General features: G+C 45.4%; 1 protein-coding gene across 1 annotated transcript in view; it reads right to left on the bottom strand.

Moving 5' to 3' along the window:
- Positions 1–993: 993 nt before the first annotated feature.
- Mtmr6 (Myotubularin related protein 6) overlaps positions 994–27746 on the bottom strand; it is a 48979-nt gene continuing 22226 nt past the window's right edge. The window contains exons 12-14 of the mRNA XM_077663506.1: positions 14671–14875; positions 6284–6420; positions 994–4079 (exon numbers count right to left, since the gene is read on the bottom strand). Of these exons, the coding sequence (XP_077519632.1) occupies positions 3933–4079; positions 6284–6420; positions 14671–14875 (489 nt within the window). The 3' untranslated portion in view covers positions 994–3932. The remainder of the gene's footprint in view (positions 4080–6283; positions 6421–14670; positions 14876–27746) is intronic.

Raw genomic sequence — 27746 nt, 5'->3', positions numbered from 1 at the left:
ACCCACAAAAGCAGTCCATGATGAAAAAAATAGTGCAAAAGGAAAACGAGGAATGGAAAGGAAACGATGCAGGCAAGCGCTTGTCTGCATCGCTACCTTTCCGTCCCAAGTGTTCCTTTTGCGCTTTTTTCATCACGAACGTTACCCAACTCGCCCAACTTTTGGCTTTGCCACAAAAGCAGCCCTGGGTTCTGCGGAACCCAGTCTGAGAACCCCTGTTCTAGTTTATTGCACAGCGAGTAGGTAGACCTGCATAAAATACAAAGCACTATGGTGTGCATTAGTTTGTTTGCGAGTTATCGCTGTTGGCGTGAGAGGCAAATTTAGCACTTTTCAAAGGATAAAGTTACGATTAAAAAATTAAAAATAATGTATCGAATTTTTGTGCCCTCTGATGATATTAACATGGCATGCCTAACAGTTCAAAACAGTAAAAGAAATATTCCATCAAATAACCATTCTTCTTTCAAGAGTGGTGACATACCTTAAAACGTGTCGTCTGAAATGTACAGTGATTCGAGAAGTGCGCGTGGAGATAGGTACTTCTCCATCGCAATGACTGAGGCATTGTCCCAATTGATGCCATGTTCGACAGAGTGACAGTGTTCAAGGGCATTATCTTTCGTGTGGCTCTTGGTAACGCTAATGTATGCAGCTTCGCAATCATTGCACGAAATTTTGTTGAAAACTCTGGGATGTCTGCTGCATTCTGCCGGGTTTTTCACTCTAACAAATTTTTGCTTTAGTTTGCCTGACGGCACGTAGGCGATATGGCCATTGTAGTCCTTGAAAACCCCGGCTACGGCCTTGCTGGCTCCTGGAGGATGCTTGCCTGCTTTCTTCTAATGGCAACTGTTTCTTCGGAATTATGCCGTGAGTAGCGGCGTTCTGTGGTTTCTAGCATCTGTTGCAGGTGCCTGTTTTTGGAAAGATCCTCACAATCCTCTGTTCGGCACAGAGTTTCTTGACCTTGAGCACAGGTATAATGCACGGTTGAAAAGTATGGATTTTATTTTCAACAGGGTGCACTGAAGAAAACTCAAGCACCGACTAGTGTGAGTTGGCTTGTGGGGCACCGATGTTGCAATCCTGTAGCTTGTTCTTTGAACAAGAACGTCCAGGAAGGGAATGGCACCATTTTGTTCTTGCATGGTCGGCTGGAGACAGTTTAGGTGGTCAAGGAATCGGTTTGCATTCTGGTGGTGACTAACGCAAAAACAGTTTAGGGGTGAATCAAATGAGCCTGGTGTTTCTGCTTCAATGGATTCTAAACTAATGTTTGCACACACGACCGAGATGGATTTACGCATGGTTGTATCAGAGAGTTGCTTCTAAAGACGAAATAGTACTATGTTGTGCTAGCAGAATGGCAGCAGACGATAAAGGTCATCAACCTTGGAAGGCATATGCTAAGGAAGTGAGGCGTTTTCCATATCTTTGCAGGACGAACTTGTGAAGTGCATCTGGACTTATGTAAACAGACTTTCCATCAAAAGAGACTAGGACATCCTTTTCATCTACAGCGACGTCCTTCAGCTTCTGAAGGAAGTGCAAGAAGTCCTTTATGTACGTGCTTGTTCTTCCAGCCAGAGGGCAGAGCACTTGACGCAGACAGCTGGACAGCGCGTGCAGTGGAGAGCGTCAATGTTTACATCAGTCCTGGCAGACTTCACAGTTTCGTCCTGCAAAGATCTCCTGGGAAACAATGCCTCGCTCCTTTCTTGTACGTACGTCTTTTGAGGTTTGTTATCTGCTGGCATTCTGCTTGTGCAACACATATTTCACCTTCACAAAGCAACACTATAAGCAACTACTGGGTACAGCCTTGGTTGTGTGTGCAAATATTGCTTAGGAACCCATCAAAGCAGAAGCACTAGGCTCATTTTACCCTCCCCAATAAAGCTGACTTTATGCAATCCCTACTGCATGCGCTGTCCGGCTATTTGAATTAAGTACTTTATGCTCTGGCTGGAAGAACGATCAAGTATGTGAAGGACCCCTTGCATTTCATTCAGATGCTAAAGAATGTCACTGTAGGTGACTACGATGTCCTAGCCTCTTTTGACGTTAACTCAATGTTTACCTAAGTGCTGGCAGACTTTTCTTTTGGTAGTTCTTTCGCACCATCAGCAGCATGCTTTTATGATAGAAGCAACAGTGATGCAGTGTAGAGTATACTTTATATTCCCTTTTTTTTTTAAATACAACCAAGCATGTACAGAACAATTCACGTGCCATTCCGCTTAACACCTCTAGATTACAGCATTACAACAAAAGCCATCACAAAATATAGCAGTATTTTGATAAAGTGGTGTTCAGAAGTGTTCAGAACAACAAACACCAATGAATCATTGAACAGTGAAGTTCTAGCAACAATTTCTAAAGGAAGAAAAAGAAAAGAATAAAACGGGTCAAGAATGTTTGTACAGCTAAACAAAGCAATATGTACACATATACTACTTCATGGGCCCTGGTTGTGTCATCTATAAGAGACAGAACTATAAACAGATCCAAAGGGGAAGGAACATGATGAAAACAGTTTCATGCTCAGGAATATGAACAAAATAAAAACACCTCCACATTCATATTGAAAGGAAACGTTGTGTGCAAAAAGCGCTGACAGGGAAACACAACTTTCACAATGCCCCATGATTGTGTTGGTGCAAAGAGGCACAGAAAGACAGGTTCACTGTGAAATGTAACATGTAGTAGAAGACACACAACATTCGTAGTTAGAGTATATAACAGTTAATTCGTGCACAACCATTCACTGCACAAAATTTGATGTATAGTGTGCAAAAAACAGCTCTCACAGGAAACGTGAGGGGTTATAAAAGGACTATACGATAGTAAAGGACCATTATTTTTTACCTTTTTTTTTTCCCGGTGAAGCAAAGCACAAGACATCTCTACTCTCTGCAAAGAGCCAACTGGAATGTTGGGCTGTGTTGACACTGACAGGAATAAGGGGAGGAGGAAGTCATGCTTGGAATCAGTAAACTAACATTGTAGCAAAGAAATTACAAATAAACACTAGCAAATAAACTCAACAGACAAAAGTATTCCATAACAGCCTTGTGCCAAACAAACTTGATGAGCCCATGCAATGTCTGACACATGACTTAAATAAAAGGTTAGTTGCAAAAAGCAGTAATCGCCACAAATACCGTTTCCTGACCATGACTAGGCAAAAAAAAAATGGCGCACACTTGCATTGTACAGGTACAAAACTAAGCCAGAGGCTCCTTGAAATCTAAAGGGCATTTACGCCAGTAAAATTATCCCAGCACAGTTTTATATATTGGCGTCACCTTTTGTTCCTCTCTGTAGATAATCTATTCTATATAGTATGATACAGAATGCTGCCCAAATGCAATAGCTTTTCCAGATAAGAACAGTGCAAAAGCAACCAAATCTAGCAAAGGCTGATACCACTGCCATCATTAACAGGTGTTAGTAAAACAAGAACTGTGTATCTTGTGAGGTCTCTTAAACACCAAACCGGCACATATCTGCTAGCAGCCAGTCGAAGGCAGGGGAACTAGGGGGGCCCTCTCTTCTCTCACTTTCTTTTTTTTTTCTTGCATAGCTATCTATGGCCTAAAATCCAATGGTAGTAGTCGTGAGATAGTAAAATGTATTTCATTCTTGCTCATCAACTCCACCCTACATAAATTCCTACTCTAAGCTGATAATATGAGCAGGTGGCTGCTACGAGCTGCACTCAATTTGAGGCGGCCATACCTATGACCACAGGCTGCACTATTTCTGTGGCTCAAGTACAGCATGGCCTGCTTTTCAGACCCCACATCCCCAGAGTACAAAAAGAATGTAGAGTGGCAAACGTCTTCGCGAGCCCGCGACACGTTCAGTCAGTGCTACGACTTGGTGGGAGAAAGAGGATGCATGCCTGTTTCTTGCTGCTCAAGGTCTTAGGAATCTATTGAATTGGTGTGGGTCAGTTCTTTGTAGCAGTGCCGACAGACTGGCACTGGCCGCTTGGTCATGTGCCCGGGTAGACACAACCTCTTGTCTATGCAACGAATGCAGAACACGTCTCCACAGCTCCAGCAGTGAAACTGTGAGGACACAAAACAGTGCGGGATTATTTGGCCAGGCTCATTCAAAAGAGTGCCACATAAACTTGCATGCCACTTCCCTTTCAAACTTGAAACGTGAAATACGGTACGCAAACAAAAACAAATACAGCACCGATTCCTGCAGTTGTTTCCAGTTGCCCAGCAGTTTTCTTGTCCTTGATTAATGTGAATGGCTACAACTGTCCATCCTGGTAGCCTTTTCTATTATATGCATTAGAATCTCTAATCATTGATACGAATTTGTGAAATGCCTTGGGCAGAGTGCATTGTGTGTGATAAAAATTCGGCTGCTACGAACAGCACCCCACCCCACTGCAGATAATACGCACGTGCGAGCCGTGACAGCATTCTCGAACACCAATTACTTGCTGCCCGTACATTGCCGAAGTTTGTGCTTGTACGTGCATGTGCTTTCCTGCTGTCCTCATTACTTGATGCTGCGCCATTCTTCCTTTCAGCATGTGTGACCAACTTGCCCAATCCTATATGTTGCGATCATCTGTTGTGCGGTATGCTCTGCGAGGAGTGAGCGGTGGCGTGCGACCAGCACAGTGCTGACGTTGCGAGCAGCCCGCACATCGCCGCGATTGCCAGTTGCGTGGTATGCTCCGCGAGCACTGAGCAGTAGCGCACGACCAGCACAGCGCCAACATTGCGAGCAGTGAGCAGCCCACACATCGCCGCAATCGCCAGTTGCGTGGTACACTCCACGAGCAGTGAACAGTGACGTGCGACCAGCACAGCGTCGACGTGAGCAGCCTGCACATCGCCACGATCGCCAGTTGCATAGTATGCTCTGCAAGCAGTGAGTGGTGGCGTGCGACCGGCACAGTGCCGATGTTGTGAGCAGTGAGCGGCCCGCACATCGCCGCGACCGCCAGTTGCGTGGTACGCTCCGCGAGGAGTGAGCGGAGGTGCGCAGCCAGCACAGCGCCGACGTTGCAAGTGGTGAGCAGACCGCACATCGCCGACACCACGGTTGCCAGTTGCGCGGTGCGCTCCATGAGCAGTTAGCGGTGGCCATTGACAAACCCCGACAACCAAAACAGATTTGTGTAAATTCTGCATTCTAATTTTGTTCGCTTTGAATGATATTAAAATTTTTCATGACGTTGTTAGATTCGCATTACTGGAAATGTGTACTCATGCGTGGATGCAGCTGTGAGTACTGTTGAGCACAAAAGCCTTCAGGATGTGTGAGGCACCAAAGCACAGAACTGTGTTATAAGTGGAAGTGCTCTCAATGTGTAGCAGTAAAATCAGGTTATCCTTGACGCAGATTGCACCTAGATTACCTTTCGCATGTCCCGGAGACTTTTTCCCCAACATTAAATTTGCTTTCTAAAGCCCTGTGCCTACTGCAGTGACAGAGGGCAGTCAGTGAAATCACATAAATGCAGTGTCACGGGCCCTTAATGGAACCTACGTACATACATGAAGACCAAATGCACCCTGCTTTTGTGCTAAGAGTCCTGGTTTGCCCTGCAGTCTTTTCTGTTTTCCCTTTTTGCTGTGAATAAATTTCCTTGCAAAACTGCACACACTTTGCCATATAGTCCATAAGGACACTCCTGGGCAACCTATCTCGACACATTTATCTTGGCCTTGAAAGAGGGGTATGTTCAGAAAAAGCAAGTCTGCCTTTCAATGCAAGTCATTCTGACGAAAATTTTTGCAGAAAACTGGCTGCCAGGGCAAGCAGCAGCCACAGCATAAAAACCATTAACTGATTTAAACTGTGCTATAGAAAGCCTTGCAGACGCTACGTTTCATGCCCCACGGTTTGCTCCTATCAAGGTTTGGAACCACTGTGAGCAGCTAGTGCCTCCCACAGTTCAGGTTAAACATGTCTCTCTCTGTTGAAAATAAGTGAGGAAATAAAGAAATAAGCAAGACATACTATGATATAACAAATTCCAGTTTTGTTTTCCCGCACACCACCTTCATTGGGCAACACTGGACTCCTCCTCCTCACACGCTTTCCCTCTGAAATCTCCCTCGCATGGTTTCATCTCACGCAGATACTTTCGTTTTCCTATCCGTACTGCATGACTGTGGCACCACCACGTTTTTACAGTCGCAGAATGCATCTCAAGTTTTCATTTGCTTGTGTTTTGCAATCTGTTATATGTCTGAAGAGCGGCTGCTGCCCAAACAACATGCCACGGACTCTGCACACATACCTTTCTCCTGAAGTGATCAAATGGTGTGGAGCAGGGGCATTCCTTTATATTCCTGAAGGACTTCCAATCCACGGCCACTGAATCAAACTCTTCCATTAACCTTTGTACCACGGTGGAACCAAAGCTGTCTCCAATTTCTGCAACAAGAAATTGACAAACGATTACGATAGTCGGTAATGCGAAATTTGAGCAGCGCTCTTCACACACCACCTGCCATTGCTGGCAGGTGGCTGCTGGCCACCCTCCGGGATCTTCCTGTGGCAGCCACCTTACACGGTTGTCCATTGCTCTGCTTTCACCGTGGCAGGTGGCGTTTTGCTAGGACATGCCACAGTTATCAGGTGGCATGTTACGCCGACTACGCTTACAACGCCGACGCGGAACCCACGAATGGGTGCCTAAGAGCTGCACTCTAAAACATTAGCAGAACATTGCCGAACCGTGTTAACAGAAGCAGAGGCAGTTGCTGATCTATCTTGTTACAAGTGTTGTACCAAAGTAACGCAAAAGCTAACATAACTTCTTTATTGCCTGCATACATCGTTCAAATTCTAAGCGTTTGTGGAGTAACTCTTCTAATAACTAATCGACCGCAGCGGTAGCCTAGTCGTTTGGCGTCCGCCTCGCATGCGGAAAGTGAGAGGTTCGATCCCGTGTCGCCGGGTACCCACCGGTGATACAATGGGTACAAGCTTTCCCCTGCCTGGTGCTCGGTTTCTTTAGAGTGAAATGCTTGGGAAATGGGTCCTTGACCCCACCTTGAGTAAAAACAAAAATCTTGTGCCATGGTGCTCTTTGGCCACAGATGCCCTTGTGCCATAAAAATTCATCATCTAATAACCAATCATTTTTTACAGGTAACTAATGAAATTTTTACATTAGTTAATGAATGTATCTTTTTCACTGCACGTAGCTAATCTGTTCAAAGAGCTAATCTGAATGCTTGCTAACATGACACCATTGACAGCAGCAATGTGGTTAGATGGATTAAGAAGTTCCAGCAAGTATCCTGCATTGAAGGCAAACAATGCAGTAGGAAAACTGCGACCACTGACATGAATCATATGCGAGTAGATGAACTGGTACTGGCCCAGAGATGTCGGCTGAGATGGAGATGACATTGAGTAGTAGCCCTCGACCTAATGTCAGCGTGTTAGGCAGCAGAGCATAAACACTCGGCAGTTTTTGAGCACCCTAACTGAAAATTATTGTCCTGATTCATCAACTAGAGGCGGTGCAGGCGTTCTGCACAAAGTGATTAGCATCGAGAAACAGTTGCTCTACAAGCATGTAGAATTTTAATGATGTATGTCAGTTAACAAGGCTAGCCTCGGTTAATTTTGATTGCAAGTCCAGGTTAGTCTGGTTGTCTGGCTAGTTGTCACGTGGTTCGTCACACAGTTGGTCACGTGACCATTCACGTGGTCGGTCACTTGGTGCGACCACGGTGGGAATGCGAGCACGGCGAAACTGCGAGTTCGTGGCCAATGTAGCTTTCGCTACAAAAAGTTAAACCAATTCTTGCATTCCTTTCGGTACAACCCTCATATTAGCATCAGGCATAAGTAGATGTGGCACAAACGGCAGCCACCACTGCCACTGTGCTATCACCATGACTGTGTGCTCTTCTTCGCTGACAATGTTTCTTGTGCTGCCATGCCACTACAGAGGACTCCATTTTTGCAAATAAATGCTTGGTTTGCATTGTGCAGTTAGCACTGCAAAATAAAGCTAGACTGCCAGTTTCAAATTTTGCAATGCATGACCAGACCAGTAGCCTGAAAATTTTGGTAGTTTGCAACTTCACATTTCAAACATATTTTGTCAGTTAGGGCATATCTAGCACCACTGCTTTGCCTCCATTACAGCTCTTGCAGCTGCACTGCTTTATTTATGGCTCAGGCCATGAATTAAATGCCACTAGACAGACCCTTTCTTAGCACTACAGATTGTTAAAGAGGCAAATACATTTTGAGTGGCATCCCACTGCATTAACTTCACAGTGTCAGATGCTGCTAATCAATCCGTGCAAAACACTTGCACCGCCTCTAGTTGATGAATCAGGGCAACAATTTTCAGTTAGGGTCCTCAAAAACTGCCGAGTGATTATGCTCTGCTGCCTAACAAGCTGACATTAGGTCGAGGGCTTTCTTCCCAAGCAATTCACCCCAGAGAAGCCGAGCATCAGGCCGGAGGAATGCTTGCTCCATTAAAAAACCGGTGGGTAGGTACCCGGCGGCACTAGCGATTGAACCTGGCACCTCCGATATGCGAGGCGGATGTTCTAGCCACAAGGTCATAGCTACACTCATCTGTACCTATGCTGCCATCAAGTGCCACCTGTAACGCTAAACATGAAAATTTCAATTTTCAGAAGACAAAAAACGTCTGTAGAGAAAGGACCATAGGTCATTTAGGGACAAAGCTGTGGAATGACCTTCGAGACACTATAAACCAGAGTGATGTGAGTACCTTTTCTTTTCTAGGTTGAGACTGTTGTATTCTGAATGATTTCTTTTTGTTGTTGTTCTAGTTTGTTGTTTTTAACTGCACATGTTTCCTGTCTACATAGAAGTGTCAGTGAAAAAAGATATTTGAATTTTCTATTGCAGTGCATAAGCCTTTTGCATCGATATGTATGTAAATGATTTTTGTTATGCCTGCAATTTACTACTGAAAAAAATTATTTGCATGGATTCCAAATAGCTTTTAGTTATGGATCCAGATGTTAGAGAAATCATGCCTTTGTAGTGACTGTGAAAATAAAAACCAATTAAAAAAAAAAGAAAAAACCCTGGCGAAAGCACAGCTATGCAGGAGGCCCGTTGTTGTTGACCATCTGAGCTCCACCAAAGCCTCCAAAGAAACCTTGCAATGTTCAGGCGGTGTTTGGTCTAAGTCCAACATATTCGGCAATGCATATGGTGGGTCCTTTCCTGCGCCCCCTCTCGATCTTCCCTCTCCCACTCGAGTACAGCATGTGACTGAGAGGCGCTACTTCCGCCTGGCCCCCCTGCTGCTGTTTCTCGTGCTGCAGTGTGTCAGCCACTGCATCCCATATACGGCACACTAACAAGGGGCTTTAAGCCACATAAAGGCCCTTTGAACCTGAAAGTAGCGACAATCACCTCTATACCCCTGCTTTCTTCTTCAATTTTTCTCACCTGCTGAGTGCTTTGAATGCCAGGAGCTCTCTGGTTTGAGCTCAGTTATCAATTCTATATAGAAAACAGCTGCATGCTATCGATTTGATGCCTCTGGAAATACAATGAGTCATCTTTGTAGCTTTTTGGTGAACGAGAACGCTGGCAATGTGCACAAGTAATGTAGCTACCGCTGATCGTGTATGTCATAGTAGGCGTTGGCTTTCATGTTTAAAAAAATTGGCAGTGGCTTAACTTGGCTAACCCTGGAATTCAGCGAAAAGCAAGCACGCTTGCTAAGCATCTGAGGCTCGTCCACAGCAGCTCCGCTACACGCTTGCTAAAGCCGTTATATCGGGTGTTTCAGCGAACACTTTCAAAAACTTTTGACAATAGGCTTTTTGGGGTAAAAACATGGCTTTTGCAGAAAAGTACTACCAGTGTTGGCGGACACCAGAAAACCAGTGAATCGTCTTCAGTAGTACGCTGGTTTACTAATTTTTAATAAATAAATTTTTAACTAATACATTTAGGTGCCTAGTTGCAATTAAGAGATTTATAGCCAGTCATTAGTAATAGCCATATCAGTTTTTAGAATTTTGAAAATGCGATTACCCGCGCCGCTGTGGCTTAACAAAATTTGGCTACATTGTGCAAAAATAAGTGCGCTTTCGAAAGCTTGCAGGCAAAGCAACCACTCCAGTGCATGTAAGTAGTCGAAAAAGCCAAATTTTGTCGAGCTACAGCACCAAGGGTAATCACAGTTTCGAAATTCTGAAATCTGATATGACTATTACTAACAATGGCTACAAATCTCTAATTACAACTAGGCGCCTAACTCTACTAGTTAAAAAGTTAATTATTAAAAATTAGTTGACCATCTTACTACTTAAGACGATTCAACGGTTTTCTGATGTCCGCCAACACTGGTAATACTATTTTGCAAAAGTCATGTTTTTCCCCAAAAAGCCTATTGTCGAATATTTTTGAACGTGTTCGCTGAAATACTCGGTATGTATACCCACACGACCACGTGGTTATGACGTGATATCGCATGGTCTTATGATGCCCCCATCGGATGTCATCACATGGCTTCACATCACCCCATCAGATGTTCTTAAGGTCAAAGGTCAACCCAAAGGTCACACAATGTCAGAGGTCAACTAAACGTCAAGGGTTCGACACCATAATTGTACAACATACGGTCATACACAGCTAACCTTGGTCGGGCTGAAGGTCGCTCAAGGTTGTTGTGCTGCCTACCCGAAGAATGCTTTACCTAGCGTAGTGAAGCTTTTCGCTTCAAAATAATCCCCCTCGAGGGACACAGAGTTAAATGACATAATATCAATTCATGTCCAATTTCTATGTTGCTAAATTATTCCTGCACTGAACTCAGTACTATTCGTTTGGCCTGTAGTTATCAGCGATAACTTAACTTCCATGGAAACGGTTTCTAATGGTACTTTTCAGAAATATAGGCAACCATTGCAATAATATGGTTCAAGATTTAAGTTTACGAATCAAGTTACTGTGATTCATTAATGGCAAGGGACAGGTACAATAGATGGATGGTGCATTTGCTTGAAAGCATATTTTGCAATTTTTTATGGGCTGCAGTTCAAAAAGGTCAATAATTTACCATAAAATGCATTGTGGTGCTAGTTGGTTCATTCTCAGAAATCTTTTTTGCGCACACGAAAGACGACATAATAAGGATGAGGAAGACAGGACGGCACACAACTTGTAGCTATTTTATTCAGGAAGGCACATCAAAATGTGCTACTGCTTTGATGTGCCTTGAGTCAGCCCTAAGAAAGTCCTGTTGTTACCTGGCGCAAGAAAGCTTTCACGATCGGATCACGAAGCTAAAACAGGCAGGCTTTCCCTTGATATTGGTGAGTTCGGTTTCCGAAGCTTCGCTGAAGAAAATTAAACGAGAAAAGAAAAGGAACGATTCAGTAGTCGTGGTTCCTCAAAAGAAAGTGAAACGTGTAGTCATCTACTACAGCATAAAGTGGCACATAACCTCAAGCATGTGGCAAACAAGTTCAAGGTACCCGTGTTTTTTTTTTGGCCCCAAGGAAACTCTCCTCACCGTGTCGTCTGGTTTTACATGATAGTAGCAACAACTCAGACTGCAAAATTAAATATGTGAACCAATTTGTGAAGTGCGAAAAAGGGGTAGTGTAAAAAATTATGTTGAACTGCGGGAAGGTGTACATTGGGCTATCGGGCCGATTTGTCAATGAGCACCTAAGGGAACACAATTTGTCCCTGCGGAATGGTACCGGTTCACTCCTGCCAGTTTGCAATAATGAATGTGAAAAAGAAAATGACGTTGAACAGAAAGCAAAAAAGCAAATGTGCGATTTTAGGCTCCAAGGCACTAGCATCTTGTGCAAAAGCACTGACATGCTTTTGCGGGTACTGGTTAAAGCCTACCATATTACGAAGTGTGGTAGTTCATGTGTTAGTACGCCGTCTGCAACAATGTACAACAAAGATTTTGCCTTTCTAGATATGTTACATAAGAGATGAGTCACTTGCACCCTTCCTTTGCGCCTTTTCTGTTTTTTTTTTGTCCTGCACATGCCAATCTATCTGATTATCCTTTCCCTTTTCTGGGTATAAAAGTCACCTGCCTTTTCTGAATAAAACAGTTGCAAGTTGAGCCCTATGCTGTTTTGTGTCATTTTTGTGTGGGCAAAAAAGAAAGGGGGGTCAATAATTCAAAAAGGTACATATTTAATGGTTTGTTTTTCTCTTATCCTAATATTTAAGGAAATTCACTGCTGCTTCTATGACATTAGCGCTTTAATGCTTTTGACACGACTCAAGAAACGGGAGAGAAATTTTGTTGAGCACAGGAATGGTTTAGTCCTGTTAAGGGCTTGCTGTGCTGTTCCTGGCTGAATGGTGATAATGTGAACGGACGATTAAATGATGGGAAGATGTTTAGGTGTTTACAAAAAGCTGTCCCAGCTGGTCTGTTGAAGACATTTAAGGAAGTCAGTTGCACATGTTGCTTGAGTGATTCACACCTTAAAGCATGGTTAGAAATACATTCCTTTCTGGGACACACTGCAGACAGTACTTGCTTAAAAGTCAAATTGTGTGCTGAACGGACTATAACTACAGGTGGGGACTGCACAGTACTTTTGCTTATAAGATTGCCCATTACACCTCACGTCACTTATTAATAACAGTGTTACGATGCATTTAATGTCATACTCCCTCTGTGCTTTCGTTGACATCGTGCAACCCACTTATTTTCCGAACATTTACTGGCACTTAGTGACACCTTGGTACCGAATAATATCGTTTGTGCAACTTTTCCCTTAAAAAATTAGGCACATGTCTGATCACATGCATGTAAAACGTACACTTGGTGCGGTCTTTAGTCCGGAAATAATGGTATTTCAAAAGAACAATTTTCTGGCTCAGTTAAGCACACGGAAACACTTTGCACTATTTGCTAAACTACTGAGTTCATGAATGTGCCATATATATACCAGACACATTTCAAGCTAATTACTTATTACACCTCTGGTGAACCAAAGCTCGCCTGAAAAAACTAACAATATGACGATGACTTGCTCCGCACGCATCAATTTGGTGCTGTTCCAACCCTCCCCCGCATTGGACAACAGAACTGTAAAGATCTGCTGTCTTTATGCAGAGCGTACAAGCTTAAGAATTTCCTCGCATAAGTATCAAACAACCAATAATTATTAAGTAATGCGCCAGAAGAGTTTGACTACTGCTGGCAGTATTCTGTCAGCCATTATACACGCATGGCTAGGTACAGTTTGTTAAACCACAGCCTGGTGGCAGAGCAGGTTCAGTTCACTTAAGCGCTGTATATGTACAAGCAGTGGAAGTAATAAATCAAAGTTTGTTAATTTGACCCTCGTTAATTCAGAAATCTGGATAATTCAAACTGCCGGCTCGGTTCTGGTCAACGGCCATGTAAATCTATGGCGTCAGAAGCTAGCCTATTCAAATGCTACAGGTCTTGCACCTGTTAATTCAAACGAGCTCCCGAAAGGACGCTGCGTCTAGGCAAGACTGGCGTACCAAGAGATCAGAATAGCCCTACTCGAAACCAGAGTTCCACGCTGCATAGTCACTCGTGCATGTCTGACGTGCACGTGACAGCAGGCGTGATGACAAATGGTCAAGTCTCCAAGAACAAGCCTCCGGCAACTTAGTTTCGGTTCCGGTTTTCTGAGCTTCACCCGCAGCGAAGGCGGCTCAAGTAGCCTGCATCAGCCAGCCAATGTTACCCAGCTGAGTGCCGTTTCGAAAGCTGACTGGTGTGTCACATTACCCTTTTTTTTTTCTTACTGCCTCAGCGCTGCTGAGCTGTTTTTTTCACTTTCATCCCCATGGTTCTGCTTTTCCAGAGTGCCAAAACTGCGCACTTGTTATGTATCGTTCGCCATTTGCGCGTGCAATGGAGCCTCCTCTCATGCAACGGTGCCACTTGTGATTGGTTGTGACGCGGTAGCGGTGGAGCTCCACTGCGTCACACCTTGAAGGATGCAGGTGGCCCTTACAATTTTTCAGCAGTTCAGCTTCGATGCTCCCGACATTATGCAAGCAATAAAGCATTAATTAAAACGTGAAAAATAGTCTCTCTCGTGCTGTTCTCATCTCAAAATCAGGCAACCATTGCCTGACAGTTATTTCGAGATCGTTCAATAATTTGAACATTTTTTCCGGTCCCTTGAAGTTTGAATTAATGATCTTTTACGGTATTCTGTGCCGACAGCACCTGCTGCAATCAGGTAAGAGATGTGGCATTTCATGAAAAAGATTGATCCACGCAGGGCAAGTGACAAACCGAAGTGCGGAGAAGCAGCTCTGTCCACAGAAGCGGCAGATGGCCTTCAAATGACACCAGGCGAAGAGAAAAACGAGAAATGTGGGTGCCTTAAGCCTGTTTCCAGGGCAGCAGACAATCATCACTCCGAAAAGTGCCTGCTGATTAGAGAGGAGGGCGATAAGGAAGTGCAAGGGTCGGAGTTGTGGTAGCAGAGTTGAAAATGGCGGTACTTTAAACCCGCATGCCCAGCAGTGCTATCCCATGTGCAGCGTGCAAGTCAGCCGCCTATGTTGCCAGCTGTTCCTCACACTGCACACGGGATGGCACTGCCATTCGAAGTGGTATGGGTGACGTGAGGCATCTTCCGGGTTGGGCCCTGTATAACAGCTGACAAAAAGTGACAAGCCACCCACTGTGTTGGTGCAGCCTCTGCTGAAGTTCCTTGCACTCGTTGTAGTCGGCATCCCCGAAGCCCGAGTCGCGCACGCTGACGGCTCCCTCGGAGGAGGCCGGCTGGGAGTCCAGCTCGTCCCCGGTCAGCGACTCCCCCAACACAGAATCCAGGTCCTTGCTCGGTGTGTCCGCGTGATGCAGAAGCTCTCGCAGCTGCGCTATTCGCTGTGCACACAAATGCACATGCTTAAACCATGCACCTAACACCAACAACACACGTCCCTCACCCACATCAACAATACATATGGAGCATGAATGTATATGAACGAGAATCTGCATCACATAAGAAAAAGATGCTAACAGAAGCATTTAACTCACACCACCTGGTGGCAGATCTACACAAGTGTGTGGGCAGTGGTAGTACTTGCAGGCTGCAGCTAACAGATCTTCGTTAAAACATTAAGCTGGGCTAGTTGGTATTTGCTTGCAGGAATCATTTTTTTAAAACACCAGCACACAGACACTTCATTTACGACAAACACACAAGGGACACTCCAGCGGGTCTCTCTTGTGTGTTTTTCGTATAGGTAGTGTCTGTGTTTTTAAACTGCTAAGAAAAGATTCCAGCAAGCTAACAGATAAATACTGAACCACAGTTGAGAACCACAGAGAATGGTTAATCATGACGATAATAGTACACACTGTACATGCTCCCAGTGATGGACACTTTTCCATAGTAGTAGCTAGTTTTCAGCTGGCACCACATGTTTATCTGAGAATGGGTGCAAAAATATGGTGCTAAAAGTATGCCAAACTTAAGAAGACACTGGCTCTTACCGTCATGTCCTTAATAAGGCATTCTGAATACTTAGCACTTACACGACCTCTACAAGGTGCACCTATTTCACAGTTGCTGCACCTTGTCACTGATCATACACTATGCAGGACAGTGTACGCTGAAGATACCAAAAAAAAAGCAGTGACAACAGCATCACTAAAAATCCTGCCACATTCTTGCTAGGGGCTCGTTTCTCATTCTCGAAGCTCAATGTACTCTGCTCTGGATGTGCTTCACTGGTTGGTTGGTATATGGGGTTTTACATCCCAACCTGATTCCGGCTAAGAGGGACACCGTAGTGGAGGGCTCCGGATAATTTCGACCACCTGGGGTTCTTTAACATGCACTGACATCACACAGTACATGGGACTCTAGCTTTCCGCTTGTACTGAAATGTGACCATTGTGGCTAGGATTGAACTCACGTCTTTCAGGTCAACTGCCGACCACCATAACCATTCAGCCACCGTGGCGGCTGTGCTTTTGCATGATCTAACATAGGAGTATCTCTGCAATATCCCTGTGCCTGATTTTATGTCTTTCTACCAATCGCTACAGCCATGGCCACTGTTGAAAGCGTGGAGCAAACAAGAATTCTTGAAAAATTTTGAAGCTGCACTGAAATTAGTATTCATCAGCAAGACATGAAACTCAGCAAAGCTGTTGAAGAGTTGTCATAGTGGCAAATGTAGTATAGTGCTTGTTTTAAATATATGTGCATTAGAAAATGAGCTATAGCTTGCTTTCCGGGTGAATTCTGATCCTATAAAAGCCCATGTGTTCTAAAACCAACCTGTGCTGGTGTTTTAAAGTTATAGTAGTGCAAAGAGTTTGCTGGGTAGTGCCATGCTAGTTCTGCCTATGCTGTGGCACATATCCCACCAGATTTCTGCATCGGCTTGCACTTTGTTCTGTCCCTTCTGAAAGACTCAACATGAATCACGGACCTTGCAGTGAGCCAGCTGTAGCCCAAATTTTAGAAAAAAATAATGCGCTCTGCATGCCTTCCGAACAAGATATTAAAAGCATGCGATGGTCAATCATGCCGTGTAGCCTTCTGTCTTGAAACATTGCTAGGCTGTAATGAACAAGATAACGATCCCAATGCTCGGCTGTACAGCTTTTCTTCAAAGAAGCATGAAGTGAGGCTATGATGAGAAGGATAAGGACAATCTGGTGTGCTGGTTGAAAGGAACACATATTGCACCATGCTGGCTCCTCCGCCACCCCTAAGCTTAATTACATGGTGTACAACCAGCTCCCTATGCAAAGCCATGAGAGAAACTAAGCATTAAGCTACTCTATTCAGCAGTCTTACAAATACTTAATATGTCTGGTAGTATCCATTCGCAGGCAACAATTCACCGTCAAGCTGAAACAGGAACAGATAGAATTTGGAGCCTATTCATGATTTTTAACCAACCACGATGTGAGCATTTCAACCAGTATGAAATGAAGAAGTAGCTAGCTGCGTGCTTGAGCTGTCAGTGCACACTTTGTATGCTGAATGCTGAAATAATGCTGAATGGGCGAATTTGATGCGAAGTCCCCACTACTTTAAGGTGCGGGCTCAATAGTTACACGTACACAATTAAGTTAATCGCGAGACAATAGAGAATCAGACCGCGGTTCACGTGTTTTTGCTGAAATCTACATTATAGCAACGAACGCCAGCAATCCTGTAGCAGCGCAATTGAAATGTTGCTACTGACTCCGATACACCTTTGTGCACTATTTTTCAGTTTCCAAATGGACTTTATATTTTCCAAAGTTACAAACATGACTAATCAGTTCAGCGGCATGCAAAAAGCAAAAACCAGTGCAGGACTGACGAAAAAATTTTGGGTATGCAGTCAACAAAGCCCAAACATGGCTGGTGGAAATTGTCGAGCGGAAGAACACAACTGTTTGCGTCTGAAACTGGTTATTTTTGCTACATTTCAGTTTTCCGATTTCATGTGTTCATGCGCCTGAACTAAGTCCCATGTAAAGCTTTTCTAGAGCTCAACTTTGTATGACATTTGCCTGAGACTTGGCCTCCGATTTCTGGATATTGTGCAACTTTATCTATTTATTTTTTTAAGCATGTTGTAAGCTAATTAGGCACTTAAAGGAGTGCGCCAACTATACAAAGAATAGTACATCTGGTATGACATGATAGGCAAGTACAATATTCTATTAATGGTACTGTCTTGTCGGTTGTAAACTCCTATAAGTATCAAGGCCTATATATTACTAGCAATCTTTCCTGGAACATGCATGTTGAATATGTCACTAACAATGCTAACTGAACTTTTTGCTGTCTAAGACGCAACTTTACATCAGCACCCACCTAACTAAAACTTACTCTGTACAAAACACTCGTCCATCCAAAATTAGAGTATGCCAGCGCCATATGGGGTTCTGTTCATCCTAATCTCATCGCTTCCCCTCAAAGCATCCAGAATCGTGCTGCCCGTTTTATCCTCTCTAATTATTAACGTCATTCCAGCATCACGTCCATGAAAAATATGCTTATTCTGCCTGACCTCACACTACATCGCAAATACTTTCGCCTATGTCTTTTTCATACTACTACTTCAATCCATACTACTACTTCAATCCATACTAATACTTCAAATATACTACTTCAATCCATTCCTGAAAGAAAAACTTATCACCACATCCAGCTACAGCTCATCTCGCATCGACCATCAACACAAAGTTGAAGAGCCAACGTGCCAAACTAATTTGTGCCATTCTTCCTTTTTGCCAAGAACAGCTACCGAATGGAACTGCCTTCCTGCCTCCACAGTCTCCATTTGTGATGTCATTTACTTTAAGATTGCGGTTGAAAGTGTCTTATAGTATTTCTTTTTTTTTTGCTTTGCAACTAATGTAACGAACTTACCACTCGTTTCTGTAGTGCCTATGAGCCATGAAAGTATGCATTATAAATAAATAAATAACTAAATACAATGAACACACAACAAAACAATTTGTTCAAAAAGAAAAAGAAAGCATTACTTGTCAACGGACATGCACACCGCTATACATATTTATGTTGTCACGTCAAATACACTGAGAAAGAACCATGAAGTGACGCAATAAAATCTGCTGTCAAAGGGCAAAAAAAAAAAAAAATGAATGCTCTCGGCAAATAACTCATCATGGTAGGCACTTTCTTTTTATTGCACTTGTTCTTCAAAAAATGACTAGTTTTTCAGGAAGATATCAAGTGGTTGGTATGTCTTCCATGAATTCGTGAGGTAAACTATTTCATACTTCAATGGCTAAAGGGAAAATGAGAATTTATATGCGGCGCATTGTTTTAGAATTGGTCTGATGCACTTTCTATGATTCAATCATTTTGAACGATGACAAGGTGCCTTGATATACTCATTTTTATCAATTTTGATTCTACTACCATTGTAAAGAAGAAAAAGAAATTTCATTGAAGCGACGCATTACTGACAAGCAATGGTAGGGATACGTGCTTGAGCTCGCACGGAAGTTGCACTGGCAAGGAGCGAGTAGCAGGAAAAAATGAAATAAATAATCTTACTTTGGACCATTTCTAGGTAGTTTTTTGGTGAGGTACGACTGATGTGGGTTTCAAACGATGCTGCTGTACTCAAGAATGGGCCTTATGAGGGTAATATAGGCTGTTAGATTTACCTGAGAAGGAACTGCTGACAATTTTCTATGGAGGAATCAAAGTTGTCTGAATGCTTTTGCACATGTGTTAGATACTATATGAACGTCCCAGCTTAATTTTCTGGGCAAATGTGATGCCTAAATATTTGACCTTATCTACCCTCGATATGTTAGATCCTGATAAACTATAACAATAATCAAGGGGCACTTTTTTATAAGTAAATGTGATGCGAGAAGTCTTGATATTGTCATGTAGTGATGACGGCAGTTGTAAGCAGCACTGAAGATGGACAAAAGGTCTTCTAAAAGAAAACAGCTTATTGGGCTGACTTGCACCCAAAATGGACTGAATCACTCGGTGGCGGTGAAGCTACAAGCGTGCTCGGCAGTCGTCGAACAGAATGCCCGCCGCTGTCGGCCGTGCTCAATTTAAAGCTGATAGCGAACTTTCGAGATAAAGAGTGCAAAGTTACTAGAACATTTCGGAACAACATAGAATCAGTGCTGCCAGGCTGCGAACAATCGAGATAAATCTAGTTGCGTCTTGCGTCGCAAACAAAGCGATAAAGTTGTGTGGCAGCAGATTTGAAGAATGAACAAACACTGTAAATGTTCGCGGCATTACTCCCCTCCCAAAGAAATATCGACCCAATGCATTAAAACAAATAATGCGACTAGTAAGAGATAAAACGGATCTTGCGAAAATAAAGTATGGAAATGCAGCGTCCTTTAGCGCGCATAATACGGCTTCAGACGGACTACATGGACAACTTCTGGTCGTATGAGCCGTTGCTGGGATGCAGTCATTGCGTCAGGGATGACTTCATAATCCAGTTTACCTAGCCGAAGAACCTTGTACGGGCCGAAATAGCGGCGCAAAAGCTTTCACTCAATCCACGGCGGCGAAAGGGCGTCCAAACCCAGACTTGGTCTCCTGGCTTGTATTCCGCGTTGCGTCTTCGTAGGTTGTAGCGTCTGGCGTCGGACCGCTGCTGATCTTTGATCCGTAATCGGGCAAGCCTTCGAGCTTTTTCTGCGCGTTGAAGGTAGGCGGCAACGTCGACGTTCTCTTCTTCTGTAACGTTGGGCAGCATGGCGTCTAGCGTGGTCGTGGCCTCCTTGCCATGGACAAGCCTAAAAGGCGTCTTCTGAGTGGTCTCCTGCACTGCGGTGTTGTAGGCAAAGACAACGTAAGGCAGGATGACATCCCAGGTTTTGTGTTCGGCATCGACATACATGGCGAGCATATCGGCGATGGTTTTGTTCAGGCGCTCGGTCAATCCGTTGGTCTGCGGATGGTATGTAGTTGTCCTACGGTGGCTGGTTTGGCTGTAACGCAGGATGGCTTGCGTTAGTTCTGCCGTGAATGCTGTTCCTCTGTCCGTGATGAGCACATCGGGGGCGCCGTGTCGAAGTAGCATGCACTCCACGAAAAATTTGGCGACTTCAGCTGCTGTTCCGTTCGGTAGGGCTTTTGCCTCGGTGTAGCGGGTCAGGTAGTCGGTCGCTATGATGATTCACTTATTTCCAGGCATTGACGTTGGAAAAGGGCCAAGCAAGTCCATGCTGATCTGCTGAAAGGGCCTTGAGGGAGGTTCAATGGGGTTCAGAAATCCTGCTGGTCGTGTTGGAGGGGTCTTTCGTCGCTGACAATGTCGGCAGGTTTTCACATAATGTGCGACATCGGCACACAGTCGGGGCCAGTAATACTCGTCTTGAATGCGCCGGAGGGTGCGAGTAAACCCGAGATATCCAGCTGTCGGCTCGTCGTGTGATGTGTGTAGAACTTCTTCGCAAAGACAAGCAGGCACAACAAGGAGCTAGGCTGTTTTGCTCGCTGCAAAGTTCTTCTTCACAAGGACCTCATTCTGCACACAGAAGGAAGACAGCTCTCGCTTGAATGAAGCGGGGGGTGAAGAAACCTTGCATTCCAGGTACTCGATGAGGCGTTTTAGGTCGGGGTCCGAGCGTTGCTGCTGAGCAAAAGAGCTGGGGCTGATGGGTCCCAGAAAGGCGTCCTCATCGTCGTCCGGCGGCGGTGTATCTACAGGGGCTCGTGAAAGACAATCGGCGTCAGAGTGTGTGCGTCCGGACTTGTAAACGACCGTGACGTCAAACTCCTGGAGACGCAGACTCCATCGAGTGAGTCGGCCAGGGGGGTCCTTCAAATTGGCAAGCCAGCAGAGCGCGTGGTGGTCGCTGACCACCTTGAACGGTCGTCCGTACAGGTAGGGGCGGAATTGGATGTAGCCCAGATGATGGCAAGGCACTCCTTCTCAGTTGTCGAATAGTTAGCCTCAGCCTTGGAAAGGGAACGGCTAGCGTATGCGATGACTTTCTCCAGCCCGTCACTTTTTTGAATGAGCACGACACCTAGGCCCATGCTGCTTGCGTCGGTATGAACTTCAGTACCGGCGTTTTCATCAAAATGCGTGAGGATCGGTGGGGACTGTACACGAGGCTGAAGTTCCTTGAAGGCTTCTGCTTGCGGCGCTTCCCATTTAAACGGCACGTCTGCTTTCGTCAGTTTGGTCAGGGGCTCGGCGATGCGCGAAAAGTTTTTCACAAATCGTCGGTAATATGCGTACAGTCCGAGCAATTTGCGCACTGCTTTCTTATCGGCCGGCGGCGGAAACTGTTCAATAGCAGCTGTTTTCTGTGGGTCCGGGCGTACTCCCTCCTTGCTAACGATGTGGCCTAGAAACAGCAGCTCTTCATAGGCAAAGTGGCACTTCTCTGCCTTCAAGGTTAGGCCAGACGACTTGATGGCATCTAGTACTGTTGGAAATCTTTTGAGGCGCTCTTCAAAGTTCGAGGCGAGATAACGACGTCGTCTAAATATACCAAACAAATTTGCCACTTCAGGCCTGCCAGCACTGTATCCATTACTCGCTGAAACGTCGCTGGTCCGGAACAGAGACCAAACGACGTCACCTTGAACTCAAACAGCGCACCCGGAGTGATGAATGCTTTCTCGCGATCTGTTTCGTCAACCTCAATTTGCCAGTAGCCGCTCTTGAGGTCCATCAACGAGAAACATTTGGCGTTGCAGAGGCGGTCCAGTGTGTCGTCATTGCGGGGGAGGGGGTAGAGGTCCTTCTTTGTTATGTTGTTCAAGCGGCGGTAATCAACGCACAATCGAAGTGCGCCGTCTTTCTTTCTCACTAGAACAACTAGTGCCGCCCATGGGCTGTTTGAAGGCTGGATGACGTCGTCGCGAAGCATTTCTTCGACTTGGTCCCGGATGGCTTGTCGTTCTCGCGGTGACACACAGTAGGGGCTTTGACGGAGAGGTCGGACGTGTTGGTCCGTTATAATGCGATGCTTGGCAATTGGCATTTGTCGGACCTTCGGCGATGTCGAAAAACACTCACTGTAGCTTCGAAGTAGATTGTGGATCTGGTCTTGTCTGTTCCGGGGCAGGGCTGGGTTGATGTCGAAAGTGGGCGAGTTCTCTTGGTCAGGCAAATCTTCTGCGGAGGGGTCGGAGAGGGCGAAGGAGTCTCGTGCGTCGGATATTTCGTCTAAGAAAGCAATCGTCGTTCCTCTGTTAATGTGCCGGTATTCTTCGCTGAAGTTAGTCAGCAGTACTTCGGACTGGCCATTGCGGAAATGTGCGATGCCTCTTGCGATGCTGATTCCTCGGTCTAGAAGCAACTGCATGTTCCCCTTGATGATGGCTTCAGCATTAATGGCTTTCGTGGTGCCTACGGTCACGATAACGCTTGAACGGGGTGGGACGCTCACTTCTTCCTCCAGGACACTCAGGGCAACGTGATTTTCCCGAGTTTTCATCGAAGCGATGGCTTTGTCCGTCGAAAGCGTGATCTGCTTGGATCGGAGGTCAATGATCGCCTGATGCTCATTAAGGAAATCCATACCCAAGATCACTTCGCGGGAGCATTGCGGTAGCACAACAAAGGCCGCAGGATAGGTATGTCCTTTGACAGTCACTCGCGCTGTGCATCGTCCTGATGGCGTAAGGAGGTGGCCCCCTGCCGTGCTAATTTCTGGGCTGTCCCAAGCCGTTGTGACTTTTCTCAGATGCGCAGTGAATGTTCCATTCATCACCGAGTAATCGGCTCCTGTGTCGACTAGAGCGGTAACTTTCCGGTCGTCGATAGTCACTTTTAAGTCGGAGGTCCTGGCTCTTGCATTGCATGTCGCTCTCGGCGTCGGGTCACGGCTTCGTCGCGTATGCGAGTCGCGGGTGGGGCGTGTGGTCGAAGCTTTTCTGGGTGGCGTCGTCGTTTTGAAGGCAGTTTGCGTCGTGGTCGGGGTTGTCATTGTGTGCGGCATCGGTGCAGCGAGTGTCGGTTCTTCATGCGGCGTCGCGGGTTCAGCGTCTTCATGGGGCGCGGTCGGTGGAGGATCTTTGGCGTTTCGCTCGTGAGTAACCTCACCTCCAGAAGTTGCTGTATTTAGTTTCCCCTACGGGGGCTGGGAGACATCCCTCGTACCGCGGCTGCATAGTTGCGGCGTGGCAACGCAAATCGCGAGGCTGACGGCGATGGTGAGCGCGAAAAGCGGTTCGGCGTGTGCTCCTCTCGACGCAGGTACTCGTCGATTTCCTGCGGACGTTGCCCAAAGAGTGGTCGTGGGGCGTTAACGGCGAATCCTTGAAGACCGATACGTCGGTACGGGCAGTGACGAAGAGTATGGCCGGCCTCACCGCAATGGAAGCACAACGGCCGGTTGTCGGAAGTCCTCCAAGCATCGCATTTCCTGGGGCTTGAGCGTCGATCGTAGGCTGGGCAGGCAGAAGCAGGGAGGTGGCATTCGGGAACAAGTTGTTCATGTCGGACAGGATGCAGGGGTTGTCGTTGGGGCTGAGGAGTCCTTACTGCAGCGGCGTAGGTCATGGCCTGGGGTTCTGTGGCCGTTGGGGTGCCAAGTGCCTGTTGCACTTCTTCCCGTACCACATCCATCAGAGTTACTGCTTGTGGCTGTGGGGAGGATGGCAGTAATTGGCGCAGCTTCTCTCGGACGATTTCGCGGATAACTTCCCGCAAGCTGTCGCTGGTAGTGGCCGTCGTGTCCGAACGGATTGCACAGGCAGAGGAAGGGCGATTGTACTGCCAAGCTTGAACGTCGAGGGTCTTCTCAATCGTGCAGGCTTCTTGCATGAATTCCTCGACTGTTTTTGGCGGCTGGCGGACGAGGCTGCAAAAGAGTTGTTCTTTTACGCCGCGCATTAAAAACTGAACTTTTTTTTCCTCGGTCATCTCGGGGTCGGCGCGGCAAAATAGGCACTTCATCTCCTCGACGTAACCGCGGACGGGTTCATTCGGAAGCTGGATCCTGGACTCGAGGAGTCGTTCAGCTCTTTCTTTCCTCACAACACTGGTGAATACCTTCAATAGTTCTCTCTTGAATAGCTCCCATGTCGTAAGGGACAACTCGTAGTTTTCGTACCATGTGCATGCAGAGCCCTCCAATGAGAAAAACACGTGTCTAATTTTTGCCGCATCATCCCACTTGTTGAATGACGCCACGCGCTCAAATTGGTCCAACCATTCTTCAGGGTCCTCGCCTAGGGATCCATTGAAAGTTGGCGGCACCCGCGGCTGCTGCAGTATGATCGGTGCCGACATCTTCGGCGAGGTTGCGGTGCTTGTAGCAGCATCTTTTCGCTGTCCTCTCCCTGGAGACGGCGGCTGGCTCGCTGAGCTGCTGGCTCGTCCTCGGGGGGCGAAGCGCTGAGGGCTGGCTTCACGACTTGAAGGGGGCGTCCGGAACATGGAAGGCTACCCAGCACCCCCACCAGATGTCACGTAGTGGTGACGGCAGTCGAAGCAGCGATGAAGACGGACAAAAGGTCTTCTAAAAGAAAACTGTTTATTGGGCTGACTTGCACCCAAAATGAACTGAATCACTCGGCGGCGGCGAAGCGACAAGCGTGCTTGGCGGTCGTCAAACAGTATGCCCGCCGCTGTCGACCGTGCTCAATTTAAAGCTGATAGCAAACTTTCGAGGTAAAGCGTGCAAAGTTACTAGAACATTTCGGAACAACATAGAATCAGAGCTGCCAGGTTGCGATCAATCAAGATAAATCTAGTTGCGTCTTGCGTCGCAAACAAAGCGATAAATTTGTGTGGCGGCAGATTTGAAGAATGAACAAACACTGCAAATGTTCGCCGCAATATTAATTACCATTCCCCATTATTTGCAGCATCTGGCAATTATTTAAGGAAGCGTTTAATTTTAGTTGATCGTCCCGTGAACATACAATAGTGCAAAGCATGCAGTCGTCTGAGAAGAGCATTACAGTTACTCCTGGTTCAGCGCAGGCATGAATATCACTGATGTATATTAGGAAAAGTATCAGTCCGAGGGCAGATCCCTGTGGGACCCCAGTGAAAATCTTTAGCCATTGTGATTTTGCATGGTTCACTTCAACGTAGTACATGTGCCGGCTTGTGAGGTAAAAGACCTATCCCTGCTACTACTTCAGCGTTGATGCTGATAGTACGGAGCTAGTCGATTAATTTGGAATATGCGACATGATCAAATGCTTTTCTAAAATCCATCTGTACAGCAGCTGCTTGAAGCTGGGAGTCGATGACCTGTGCAAAATCGTTCATTATTTCCAGTAGCTGGGTAGTTGACAGACCTTTTCTGTAGCCATGTTGTCTGCTATAAATCAACCCATTTTCTTCTAAATACACCGTGATGGATTTGTTGTTGATATGTTCAATCAGCCTGCAGTAGCAGATAGTTAATGAAATGGGTCTATACATGTCTACGGACAGTCTGCTGCCACTTTTGCGAACAGGAATAACCTTTGCACATAGCCAATCAAATGGGGAGGCAACTCTTTAATGGGAAAGTGTAAAAAATTATGTACAAAAACGGGGCCAACTGCTCTGTGTATTGTTTGAGGAATATACTTGAGATGTTGCCTGGATCAGGGGACTTTTTGAGATCGATTTGTAAAGGTAAGTTAACAATACCAGGCTCTGTAATCACAATATCCAGCATCAGCGAACCTGGCTCATTTGTGATAGCGCTTGTGGCAGGCTTGGCAGTAAAAACAGACTGAAAAGTGATTGAACGAATTTGTGATAGCGAGCGCATCTGTAACTAGTATACCATCAATTTCTATTTACCTGGCCTTGGGTAATTTCTTGCATTTTCATAGTGTGCCAACCATGAAGACATTTTCAGCACCATAAATTTGTAGTAATCCATACTGTAATAAAAATGCATGTTGTGGGTCCATACCAGTTGCACACATTCGGAAGCAGACGCGAGGGATTTGTACTACCAAGCAGACGCATAGAGGGCGCTTTTTAGCACCATTTTCACGGCTCTTCCTAGGCAGTGCAAGAGGCCTATTGAGGCTACACCAGGCACCAATAATGAAAGCGCCACTACTCGCCTCTCAATCTGCAAAACTTATAGCTTATTTAACATACATGAGACCTACCATTTAAGTATGCCACTGTGTCTGGGACCCCTTCCGAGCTGGGCTAATTCGAAGACTCAAGGCAGTGCAACACAGAGCAGCCAGATTTATCTTATCAAAATATTCACGCAAAGATTCGGCCACACAAATGCTCAGTTCACTGGAGTTGTCTTCTTTAGCACACCGTTCGAAATCGGCTAGGCTGAAATTTGTTTTATTATCAAGGAACACCTTCAATATCAATACAACACATAACCTAACTTTAGCAGATTCAAGGAATTTACGAAGAAGGCATGATTATAAATAGCACGATTCACAATTACTCATTAATTCTTATGCCTAATTATTTTTCCCAGGACCTACAGCCCAGTGGAATGACCTACCAGCTGCTGTTCCACAGTCACACATGTTGTCAATCGAAAATGGTATTAACCAGATCATTTAAAATGCATTTTCTATACGTTGCAATTCTGCACCCGTGTTTGTATTGTTGTTTGTTGTTTTGTTCTTTTTCTAACAACCTTACTTTTTGTTGTGAAAAAGCTTGTTTTCTACCTCCACCCTGTAACAGCCTTCACCGACCAACAGTATTGCAAAATAAATAAAAATAATACTGAGCATTTAAAGTCTTAATAGTGTGCACCCTAAGCTGAGGCATCCAGTTTTCAAATGGTCCAGTGTGCACGGCAATTCTACTTTTTATGGATCCGACATCCTGCAAACTTCTGGTGCAGACAGTACATAAGAACATGATTTACAATGGTTATGTTTACCAGCAATGCAGTCCATGACATTTTACAGTGTTATCTTTCTTAACTCATCTAACTAAAAAAATTAAGGAAGCATTTAATTATGCAATAACAATGCATTAGCATTAGGTCTTCTACTTGCCTGAAGAGCTCAGCGCATTATTCACCAAAAGCTGATTGGCCCTCCACATTCCACAGCAGTCACCCCCTCGGTTCTTCCCGTGGCACGGATTTTCCTCTCTCCACTTTGCCACCTGCTAACTGTACCCTGGCAGGTCATTTTTGCAACAATTTCTATTCTTGCCAAGTCATTTCCATTTTTGCTGAGTGTCACATATATTAAGGAGCCTAAATGAAATTTTAAAGGAAAAAGGTGTGAAGAAGACAATGCGAATTCACCGAAGAATAAAGAAGAGGAAGAAGAAGCATTCGGTGAGGTAGAGGGAGATGATTGTGGACTAACACT

The sequence above is a fragment of the Amblyomma americanum genome, chromosome 4, assembly GCF_052857255.1.
Source record: "Amblyomma americanum isolate KBUSLIRL-KWMA chromosome 4, ASM5285725v1, whole genome shotgun sequence".
Lineage (NCBI taxonomy): Eukaryota > Metazoa > Arthropoda > Arachnida > Ixodida > Ixodidae > Amblyomma > Amblyomma americanum.
This window is presented reverse-complemented; position numbering and strand designations above follow the sequence as displayed.